Here is a 12,099-nt window from a genome sequence, read left to right as displayed (position 1 = left end):
ATGTGAAAATGCAAGCCGTGTAGTGCTAGGATAGCAAAGAAATAGTAGTTTTTGTTTCAGATCCGTACACCAGTGGATAGTCAACATTTCAATATAGCTCCCTATATTTCCCACTGAATTTTATTCCTTTAATTGTTGCCTACTCTTTAAAAATCAGTGATTAAAATAAAGATAAATTATATTCAAATATTATCTATCTTTCGTTATTGTTGGTTTTCAGTCAGCCCAGAAAGTAATGTCATGTTTATTATCAGGATAAATTATAGTTTCTGGTATCTGGTTTCTTTTTCTTTTTGTTCTATAAACCTAAGTTTTCCATTTTTTGAGGGGGCCGTCTTTAAATCACCATCAACACATTACAGTTTTCACAAGAAACTTCATCTTACGAAAATGTCTTAATATGCATTCTATGGCTTTGTAATTGTAAGAATCAAATGTAATGTTGTGAGTCTGTTGTGATGGCTGGAGAGTAGCTGTGTGAGATGAAGATTTGTTTCTGTGAATTGGTGATTGTTAGACTTTAGGCTTCTATAGCTGTTAACACTCGCATTCCCTTAGCAGTATGTAAGAGATCTGGAGCAGCTGCTGGCATTCATGTTGGAGAAGGGATATTCTGGGAAAACAAACATCCTGTAGCCTACTCCCTTACCTCTTAACCATGTTTAAGTGACTAGGAGTGTTATTTTTTTCCCCACTGACGCTTGAAGGTCTGGATATCGAATAAATAAAGTCTTACAATATGGTATTCCAACTACTAGTTCAGTGTGATGTGTTAAATCATGACATTGGGTGACATTGTATGCATACTCACAGTATATGCATTGATTTCTGTGGGTCTACTCTATGACAGATGGATACCACTCATTTTTTTAATTGAACACTTCTGCAGCATTAGAAGTGGATAAACAGCACAAGTGCTATGTGTTCAATAGGCTTACAATGTTTAAGAATGCCAGCTTGTAACACCTTGTTAGATCAGCCTTAATTCACTTGCTGATGTTGACTGAGAGATAAAAAGCATGCATGGCTTAAGCTTTCCTTTTCCATTCCTTTTTTGTTCTGGTTTAAGTGAACAGCTGTTTTTGGAGAGTGCATAATAATCTGAATTTCTCTATGCAATTCAGATGCAGAAAGGAAGAGCTTGTACACGTTATTTCTGGAGTCTGTACAGTCACGCTTGCGGCATGGAGAAGAACCTGTTCAGGATATTATTACAGAACAGCAGGCCACTAAGCAGAGTCTAATAAAGATGCAGTCTATTGCAGAAAGACACTTGGAGTTGGATGATGTTCACGATCCCTTGTTGGCTATTAATTTTGCAAGGTAATAGAAGAGTTTCAAAATATTTGATTCTCCGTACTGTGTCACAAATCCGAAGTCTGATTCTACCAGACACATGTTGGGGAATTCAGGTGGCTAGTGTGTGACTTGGAACCCAAGTTGCTGAGTGGCAGCTTGTTGCTGTTCCATCCTTCAGAATTTATTAATCTTTATTGCCCCTGTCACTGGCCATGGCAGTTATCTGGATATAATGTACAAAAATTGGAATGCAAAACATAGGAAATAATTTGAAACAAGATACAAATGTGACATCCTATAAAATATCCTATATAAAACGCATCTGAAGAAAATTAGGCCTGTACAAAGAAAAAAAATTAAGCAAAAGATAAAGACTATTTCATATATTGAATGAGAATGCCCTCTTGACTAGGGCAGGAGATTACCAGTCTTTCTTTGCTAAATGGCTTCTTCCTCAATAACGATACATTTCTGATTAGTACTGTGAGCTCCTAGAGCAACTGTCAAATACAGCTGAGGCCTTGTCCCCCTTCATGGGCAATGATCCACGACACAAAGGCCAACAAGTAAAATCTAGAATGTTTAGCACTTTGGGCCTAAATCTTTAAAATGACAGAATAATGTGACAAATCTTCAGGACCTGCTGAAGCACAAACACAGGAACAAAACCTGTAGGTCTCTTCTGTGCATGTAACATGCTCTCAGGTAGGATGTGAGCACTCTGAGAAGGTACAAGACAAGTTGCATACACAGTTTGTTTTCTGGTTTGTGAGGATCTTTGTAGGGGAAAGTAGTCACATATTCCTTGAAGAAGAATGATCTGCTACTAAAGTAGTTTTGTAATGTTGAACCATGTAGTCTGGCTTTAATTATAGGTATTGCCTAGTATAAACCCACAGATTACATCTATTCATATGAGTGAAATACTAGCACTGACCTTTTAAAAAAAAATTGGAGAAGGGAGGAATTCTGATAAGTTGCAGAAGATCATCTAGCATTCACAGTTTTTAAAGGCCTGTTCAGAAAGCTGAGAGATGGCTAGGAGGCTCAATCTGCAAACATAGGTTTCATCCTATATTAGAAGTTTATACCAGTGAGTGCTGCTGACAGATTTCTAGGTGCCATCATGCGTTGCTGTACAAGTTGTAAGGCCTATAGATATTGGGAAATATCCAAGATACATTTTTGCCTCTCGTCTTCCCACCACCCAATATTTCCAGTAGAATCCCGCTACAGAGCTAAAAACCCTATGGAAATCTATCTCCCAGCTTTAGGGTGCAACTTCATGGGAAGCTTACATTTTGCTCCTCTCTAAGCATAAGAGACTTCAACAACTTTTTGTTTTTTGTTTTAACTCATTCTTGAAGACATTTCATATCCAGTAATATATTTTATTTTATTATTGTAGACTATATTTGGAACCAAGTAACTTGCATGAGACCCTTACTGGTGATGATGTTTGTGTGGATAGATCATCTGAGTCAGTTACATGCCAGACATTTGAACTGACATTGAGGTCGTGTCTTTATCCTCACATAGACAGACAATATCTGGAGTGCTGTGGAAACTTAATGAAAACGTTGAAGAAAGATTACAGGTAACTTAAAATATGTTGGCACTGATGATGTGGCTGGTTGTTATAGCATGCTTAAGCAGTAGTGGAGGTCTGGTTTGGATTTCCAGTAGTTAGTGCTTGGTACTACAGATGCTCAGTGTAGGACCCAGTCTTGATCATTCTTCAGATGGATGGAGGAAGTATCCTGATGGCTTGGACTGCTTTAATCACAACGATTGTTGGCTGTCTTTATGGAAGAGACTAGATTAGATTTATGGTGGGAAAATAAAAATTTGTAGCAAAAATTGCCAAATTCTGAAGAATTGTGTGTGCAGACACGTGATTTTTCCACAGTTCCCTTTTCAGAATCTGGAGTTTGTGGCTTTTTTTTTTTTTGAGGAGGGGTATTTGCAGAAATGTCATATTCTAAATAAAGGCTTTAGCCTCTAAAGATCTTCTTGGGTCACTCTTGTTGAAGTTAGCATGATACATATTGTACAGTATATACTTGAAAGGAATGAAACATGGTACTAGCAGCAACTCATCTGTGCATGGTAAATAAGCTTTGAATTAGTTGATGTAAGTTTTGATTAAGGCTTGAAAGGCAGCAAAATAAGGCCTTTCGGTTTAATTCAAGAAATCTGCATGTTTCTATGTGGAATAACTTCTGTTAAGTGAATGCAAAAAATGAAGAAAAGGTACTAAATAATCTCCCTCCCTCCCTCCCTCCCTCCCTCCCTCTCTCTCTCTCTCTCTCTCTCTCTCTCTCACACACACACACACACACACACTCACTCACTCACTCACTCACTCTCTCTCTCTCTCTCTCATGCGCTATATATATATATATATATAATATTATATAAAATAACTTTACAAGAACAATCTTACAGCTTTAGGCTAAGATTAGGACAGTCAGAGAGAAGACAGAGACCTGAGGAGAAAGGGGCAGGGAAGACAGGAAGTTGAGGAAGGAGCTAGTGAGAGTAGAGTGTGGCAAAAGTATCAAAATGCAACAATGGGAAGAGGGGTGGGTCCATGGTTGATGGGAAAAGTGAATGTGGTGACAGAAAAATGCTGGGTTAGCCTGTAAGTTAGTGAAAATGGAGTTTCATACAAGATGAAGCTATCTTATTCTGAAGTTAGGTCTCCTGAACCATGCAATTTACTAGTATTTATATATACATATTTTTAAAAATCAAGTTTCCTATGGCACAGCTTTAATGGTTTGCATTTGAAAGGTTTCATTGCATAATAACTGAAGTATTGAAGTACAAAATCTGAAGTAAAATCTGAAGAAGTGTATTGGTTTCTTAGGCTCGTAGAGTACCTGCAGGCAATGAGAAACTTTTTCTTACTTGAGGCTGGTGATACTATGTATGACTTCTACACATCCATTTTCGATAAAATAAGAGAGAAAGACACATGGCAGAGTGAACCATTCCTTAATGTCCAGCTCCAAGAAGCAGTTGGACAGCGTTATCCAGAGGACAGTTTAAGGTAATAAGCATGCAGATTATATATACATTTGGGGGGAAGAGATCCTCATTTTTGTGTGACTAAGAAAAGATTAAGAAAAATGGCTTGTTTGCAGGGAAGCAGCAGGCTGTGTTTGGAAAGTAGGTGACATCTTGCTTAATATGTACCTCTTACTAACCATGGCAGTTGAAACACAACCAGCATCTCTTTTGCTTTCAATAGATCTGGAAAGGATGGAGAATTGGGTAAGAGAGCAAGCAATGTTCCATTAAAGTGCCAAATTGGATGCAGGAGGACACTTGGGTGAAGAGGGCCATACACAAAAGAGCTGTATCATATTTGGTCTGGCTGTATAGCTTCCTTTTGTAGGAAAAGGAGAGGGCAGTATATAAATACTTATATAAATAAATGGGTTTGCTAAAGGAGTGCCGCCTCTTTTTAAGGAGTGCCCAGTGCTGCAAGAGGAATGGAATTTTGAATGTGTTCTGGTTCCGTTTGGTGGAAAAGCAGTGACGTCAATTATGTCAATTTAACAAAAATAGCAAATTTAGAATATGCTAAGTGTAAAAATGTAAAGATGTGAGAGTCCTGAACTCAGAAGATAACACAGATATGCCTGTACCCGAGACCACAAGCTGTTTTTCTAAGGAAGTGAATCTAAGATCTAAGTGATGGGCTTAATTATATGCCCATTCTAATGTTGGCTATTTAACATAATTTGACCTCTGCTGGGTATGAAGGTTTAGGGGGGAAATTAAGCCCAGTCTAGATTTTGTAAATTGGAAAAGCCAAGTCAATTTAAAAGACATACATTTTAATGTTAGCATTCTACCCTGTTTGAGAGCATCAAGGTTTCTCTGTCTTGTGTAGAATGTAGCTATTATTGTGAGCATAGATACCTAATATCCTATTACAAAGTTTGCTGCAGAAGTAATTGTAGCTGTGAGATTTTATCTGATTTTGCATTTGTTTCATTTACCTAGTAATCTCTCTCAGAGCAAAGTAATGGTAACTAATATGTGTTTCTGTATGCAGGCTGTCTATATTGTATGAAAATATAGATATAGCAAAGAAGAAGCTACCTGTTCATACCTTAGATGGCTTAATATTGAGCTACAAGGTAATACTAGTTTGACTTTAAATAAAATTATGGTTTAATTATAAGGTAATATATAGTTTAAAAAATGAAATAATTTCATGAACATTTTTGCTCCTTAGGTCCCTTGGCCTGTGGATATAGTTATAAGTGTGGAGTGTCAAAAAATCTATAATCAAGTGTTTCTTCTGTTGTTACAAATAAAGTGGGCCAAATACAGTCTGGATGTGTTAAGATTTCATGGTAAGGTAATTCATGGACACATTTTGTTCTGTATAACTGAAAATACAACAGTAATTATGGATGGCCTATAGTCACACTGCTTCCAGCTTCTAGAAGAGCATAATATTTTTTCTACCTATTATGTTTCCTCCTTGGAGGGAGGGGAGGTGCAAAGGAGAGAAAAAAAGAATGTAAGAGCAGGAAAAGGGAAGCAGGACTTGGGAAAGTAGATACTGTGGCAAAGTATAAGTTATATGTAGTTGGAGGCTGATTATAGGAAGAACAGGTGGGACCTAATAATAATAATAAAATTTTATTTATTAGTCGCCAATCTGTCCGAGTTAACAGACACTCTGGGCGACGTACAACAATACAATACAACAATTCAAGTACAGTATAAAATAATATATAAATCAGCAAAACACAACATCACCATCAATTCAACTAAAACCATCTTCAGTTAAGATTCCATAAAAACTAATCCCCCTCAAAAATCCCATAGGCCTGCCTGAATAGCCAGGTCTTTAAGGCTCGGCGAAAACACATCAGGGAGGGGACATGTTAGAGGTCAAAAGGGAGCGAGTTCCAGAGGGTGGGGGCCACAATCGAAAATGCCCTCTGTAGTATGGAGTGCTCCTGTTCAGGATTCCAGTCAGCCATAACTTTTTCCATAATACTCCATTCCATTCCTGCTCCCCAATAATCAGTGAACGTTTTATGCCCACGGATAGTCTTGAACTCTCCATTCAAGTGAACAGTCATTGGACTGTTTTGGGGAGGTTGCCCCTTTGAGGAATTTCCTATAGTTTTTTGTACTTCTGCAAGCTTTGGTGTTACTCAAGGATTAATACTTGGAGAATGATTTTACTATCCATGTATAGGATGAACAAGTATATTAGCTGAACTCTAATATGGAGTAGATGTGTTTAGCTGTCTGTCTGCAATAAACAGAGCTGTACAGTGCACTCTGCGACAAAGAATTTAGTTACTTGAATTGGCAACTTGATGGTGGTGGTTGTTTTTCCATACAGAGTCTTGTGGTACCTTAAAAATGAGTATTTTAATGTACCACAAAACTTTGCATTCTTTTTGCTGCAACAGACTATTTCCAGAGGTGTAGCTATGTTAGATTATTCCAATTTGCTTATATTTGTGTACTTTCTATAGTTTATTCTGTATAGTCATAAGAACTGGCATATAGGATACCCAAATCCTATTTCTGAAGCTCAAGGTTAAGTTCTGTTATTTATTATTGTTTTATTTTATTCATTTATATCCAACCTTTTTCCCAGACTGGGATTCAAGGCAGTTTACAAAAATTAAAATAAATACAGTTAAACATATAAGTAAAACATACAGACAGTTATCATTAAGATGTAACTAAACTAGCTGTAGAATTAAAACCATTTAAAACATAGCGATTAAAAAGCACACAATAAAAATCTGTAAAACAGCATTCTATTGCCATTGCAGTCAGTTCCCGAAAGCCTGTTGGAATATATAAGTTCAAGTCATAAGAACTAGAAACACCCCACTCTCTTCTATGCATGACATTATCTTATGAATTGATGAATTGGTTTTATAAAATGTTGTGTAGCTACTTAAAACAAAAATATCCCTTAATACTTGGTTTTAAGAGCTTGGAAAAGTTACTTTTTTTGAACTACAACCCCCCTCAGCCCCAGCCAGCATTGCCACTGGATTGGGCTGATGGGAGTCGTAGTTCAAAAAAGTAACTTTTCCAAGCTCTGGTTTTAACACCTCGTTCAGTGATTGAATTGAAAAGTGGATCCTTTGCATTTGATTAATGTCCTGATTTTTGTTGTTTGTACATCATAGCAACCCTGCCTTCTGCTGTTTTAAACAGATCATCAATATCAGTTAATTTTTTACTAATAAAGAATTTGAGGGAATTGAACTATTCAGTTCAAATATTAGTAATAGTGTAAGGATAGTAATTTACACAATCTTGCTATTTCCCTTGATGTCTTATTTTGTTGTCTTTATTTCTTTTAAGAACTAGTCAGAGCGGCAGAAAAGTCCCAGAATAAAGGAGGACCTGTACTTGAACAAGAGCCATTTTCTCACTTTGGATCACAATTGGAGCCCATTAAACAACAGACTCATCAGATGTTCCTTTTAAGGATGAAACTGATGCATTTTGTTAACAGCCTGCACAACTACATCATGACTAGGGTGTGTGATATATAATAATTTCATTAAGATTAAGAATGTAACTGCTTCTGTTTAACAATCCAAAATTACTTCTGACATAGGTGCAGAGTTTGACCTTCATTTTGTACGGCAAAAGTGCACCTTATTTGCCTAGGTTTTAGTTAATAGTTGGAATACTCTTAAAATAACCATATCCAGTATAATGGCAAGGCTGGTACAGCGGGCCCTTGAAGGTGGTGGTGGTGAGTGATACAGGTGGCACTGCCACTGTGGTGCACTTAAATAGGCCCAGACACATCAGTACACTGCACATGCATGCCTTCCATCACCCAAGATGGCGGTGGGGGTGTGTTGATGCCCCCATGGCCATCTTGGGTGATGGCAAGCATGTGTGTGCTAATGCAGGAAGTGGTGTGGCCAGTCTGCAACGGCAGCAGCAGAGTATTGACTGGGAGGGTGGTTCAGGCAGATCGTGAAGTGGGAGTGACATCCACCTAGCCCAAGCCACAGGGGTCCCTGTCAGCCACAGGGGCCCTTGGCCAGTGCTCAACCTGGCATGCTGCTGACTCTGGGTCTGTTTATGTATTGAATAACCCAATTCTACTAAAGCAAAATGCTTTTGGTGTACGTGATTAATCCTTCTGTATTCTTGCCAGAACTTTAATCCCAAGCACTGCAAACAGAAGCTCTTTGTGTAACATAAAATATATATTTTATAGCTAGATCAGCTTGTTGTGGTCTTGGAGACAAAAATATAAGTGTAAAGCATTTTTCATAGAATTGTGAAAAAGAAAGGAGATGCAACATTTAAACACAAAGTTTAATAATTCTTTGTACGTTTTGTCTTTCTAAAGATTCTTCATAGTACGGGTTTAGAATTTCAACATCAAGTGGAAGAAGCAAAAGATTTAGATCAGCTGATTAAAATTCATTATAGATACCTTTCTACAATCCATGATCGCTGCCTGCTGAGAGAAAAGGTACATCAAGTAACACCTCTGTGGTGTATTTAGTTCAGCAGGCAAATTCCTATAATACCTGCAGTCTGTTTAGGGATTTTTACATAATATAAATCTGTTGGTAATTTTAAGACTTGGGCTGCAATCCAATACACACTTACTTGGGACTAAGCCCCATTGAACTCAGTGGAGCTTACTTCTGAGTAGACATGTATTGGATTGCCGCCTTAGACTTAAACATAGTTCTTTTACTTTCATATAAATGACTCATAATAGAATTTTCATTGTTTGTCCAGGAAGCTTTAGGATCCTTTATTTGTATAGTATTTTGATTAAGTTGTTTGGATAAATTGTCTAAGTACATATCTGACTGGTGTTTTCTTATATCTATAAAAAGGCTCTCAAAACAGCCACTTCAAAACAGTAATAAGACTTAGTTATAAAATCATTCAAATTTAATAGAGGGTAGAGTCCTCTTCCAGTGATAGAAAATGGAGGTTTATAATATGGTTCTGCAGTTTACATTTAGTGTAAATTAAACCAGGTTATTCACACACTTATGGTGTAGGATTTAATATTTAAGACTAATAAATAAAAATTGTGACCACTAAGGAATAGGGGCAAGATGGTTGAAGCAAAGAGATTTCCACCTTCACTCCCCATCTGCTGCACTTTCTCTCTGTTATACCTATTATAAAGGTGTTTTGTGTAAAGGCTGTAATCCTGACACCACTTACCTGGGAGTAAGTCCCATTGAATTCAGTAGGACTTACTTATGAGTAGATTTGGTTAGGCTTGTGCTGTGAGTTAAGGAAAACCAGATGTTGTGTGTTAACCATGAACAGTTCACAAAGCTGGTTCCATGAAGCTGAGCCGAGCCAGACCCACCACAGATACTGTGCTCAAGCTTAAGGACCAAGCTTGAACTGTGGGACTTGTGCAAAGCAGAAGGGAAGTGGTTACTTCTCTTCACCCACCCAAACTCCCAATCCTGCTTGACTAAGCTAATGCCTCTGTCCTGCTTCTGTGATGATAAAGAACCATGAAGGAATAGTGCACATGCACATACACAACCCTCAGCCCACACTAGTTTAGCAGGAGTAGCTTTTATGTTGGGTAGAGTAGTGCAACCATTTAGAATAGCAGGAAAATGGAACATGCATCAGGGACATTGAATCTCAAAATTAAACTGATCACAGCAGCTAGTTTTTTAATGTCATTTCCAGGTTACCTTTGTGAAAGAAGCTATAATGAAAGTGCTGAACCTAGTACTGATGTTTGCAGACCGTTGGCAAGCTGGTTTGGGAGCTTGGAAGTAAGCACATGCAAAATTATTTGTATTGTAATCATTTTCCATAGGAGGTGGGCCATCACTGCGGGTAATAGTTCCACCTATCGTGCGAAGGCAAGAATGTTTTTGAAGTCAAGACTAGGGGCGTCAGGCCCCTCCCACTCTCCAGTTCATTCTTGCCTTCGTACGAACAAGTTCTCAGATAGCGTAGCTTAGCTAAGTTTCTTGTGTCTACTTGTGTGTCTGTCTGACAGTGTGTGGAGGTTGTTATCTGTAATTCCACTTCTCCCTCCCCTCTGTCTTGTCTTTAATTCGTTGTGTCTCCTGGAGAATTGTTGGGGGGGATCTTCCCTTACCCGGTCCGTTTTCCCCAGTTTTTTGAGCTTTTCAGCTCATTGTTGGGGGGGATCTTCCCTTACCCGGTCCGTTTTCCCCAGTTTTTTGAGCTTTTCAGCTCTGCAGAAACCGCGGCTGCGGTTCTCTAGCTTTTCAGGCGGGAGCTTGCGGCTGCAGCTCCCGATTTGGCCCGCTGTTTCCCTCGCTTAGGAGCTGGCTCTCGCGGCCTCCTTTTTTTCCCTTCCAGGAGCTTGCGGCTGCGGCGGCTTCGTTGCTTGGCGCCGTTTTTTGCCTCCGTCTCCCGACCCTTCAATTTCCCCAGTTTTTTGAGCCTTTCAGCTCAGCAGAGACCACGGCTGCGGTTCTCTACATTTGTCTCTCCCGTAGCGTTTTTTCCTGTCTCAAGCCGCGCTCTGTGGAGCTCTTGGAGAGACCGCGGCTGCGGTTCTCTCCCAGGCGGGAGCTTGCGGCTGTGGCTCCCTGCCTCTTTTCCAGCCTCCTAATTTCAGCCTGCCGGGGTCCTACCTCTCCAGAGCCTGTTGATTCGGCTCTCACAGGCTTCTCTCGGCAGTCTCTTCCTTGGGGTTTTTTAGAGCCGCGAGTGCGGCTATCGGCCCCGCGGCTCCTCCTGCGAGACTGTGCTGGGCAGCCCTTCCCCCAGTTGGTTTCCAGACGGCCGCCATTGCTTCTTCTCCCTCCGCCATTTTTGGATCATTTTTTCCTGCTCTTTTTTCCGGGCGCCATTTTTTGTTTGGATTCAAATTTCCCGCCTTTTTTGTTACCACTTTATTTACCAACGGATACCTTCCCTGCAAGCTATCTGTATGTGTGTTGTATGTGGGCTGTAGACAGACTTACACAGGGCTTACTTACAAACAAATTTACTGTGATTGTACCTCAATCTGGAGCTTTAATTCAGTGGCTGACTCACACAAATCTAATGCGACTGTATCAGCTAGGCTGGAGCTTTAATTGCTGTGGCTGACTCACACAACTTTACTGTGACTGCATTATCAGGGCTGGAGTTTTAATTTCAGTGGCTGCCTTGTATTAAATCCGAATTATATTCTGTACATCCTGCCCCCTCTGTGGCCGTGTACCGCGCCTAAATCCAGCCTACAGCACTAATCTGAACTATATTTTGTACATCGTGCCCCCTCTGTGGCCGTGTACCAAGCCTAAAATACAGCCTATATTATACAGCCTATATTATTCTAACGCTGATACCACAGTGCATCCTGCCCCCTCTGTGGCCGTGCACTTAGCCATCTGCCAGTGTATCCTACCCCCTCCGTGGTCGTACACTGTGCCAGTTCGGGTCTTTACATCCTGCCCCCTCTGTGGCCGTGTACTGCACCCAAGTTAATATAAGATGGCAGAACAGCCAGACATGTCGCAATCAGCCAATATGATGCCAGATCAGCCAGGCATGTCACAAACAGCCCAGCCGCAACACTCTAAGGCGACTAAGTCTAAGCATGTTAAAGCAATGGCTAAGACAAAACATCTTTCAAGCCATAGCAAACCAAAGCGGCCACGCTATGCCTCTGTGCCAACCCCCACCACTACCACAGCAACTCAGGCACACATAAGCGATATATTTCATTCCCCTGCTGCTTCCTCTGACGAGGAAGATTTTGCTGGCTTCCCCACTCAGCCTTCGCCTAACCAGCCTCCCTCCGTTTTA

General features: G+C 39.8%; 1 protein-coding gene across 2 annotated transcripts in view; it reads left to right on the top strand.

Moving 5' to 3' along the window:
• TUBGCP5 (tubulin gamma complex component 5) overlaps positions 1–12,099 on the top strand; it is a 42,013-nt gene that overhangs the window by 22,883 nt on the left and 7,031 nt on the right. For both annotated transcript variants that reach the window (XM_061626971.1, XM_061626972.1), the window contains 8 exons: positions 1,125–1,323; positions 2,708–2,896; positions 4,172–4,354; positions 5,369–5,453; positions 5,552–5,672; positions 7,669–7,847; positions 8,681–8,806; positions 10,012–10,100. In XM_061626971.1, the coding sequence (XP_061482955.1) occupies positions 1,125–1,323; positions 2,708–2,896; positions 4,172–4,354; positions 5,369–5,453; positions 5,552–5,672; positions 7,669–7,847; positions 8,681–8,806; positions 10,012–10,100 (1,171 nt within the window). The remainder of the gene's footprint in view (positions 1–1,124; positions 1,324–2,707; positions 2,897–4,171; positions 4,355–5,368; positions 5,454–5,551; positions 5,673–7,668; positions 7,848–8,680; positions 8,807–10,011; positions 10,101–12,099) is intronic.

This window comes from Rhineura floridana, chromosome 5, assembly GCF_030035675.1.
Source record: "Rhineura floridana isolate rRhiFlo1 chromosome 5, rRhiFlo1.hap2, whole genome shotgun sequence".
Taxonomy (NCBI): domain Eukaryota; kingdom Metazoa; phylum Chordata; class Lepidosauria; order Squamata; family Rhineuridae; genus Rhineura; species Rhineura floridana.
This window is presented reverse-complemented; position numbering and strand designations above follow the sequence as displayed.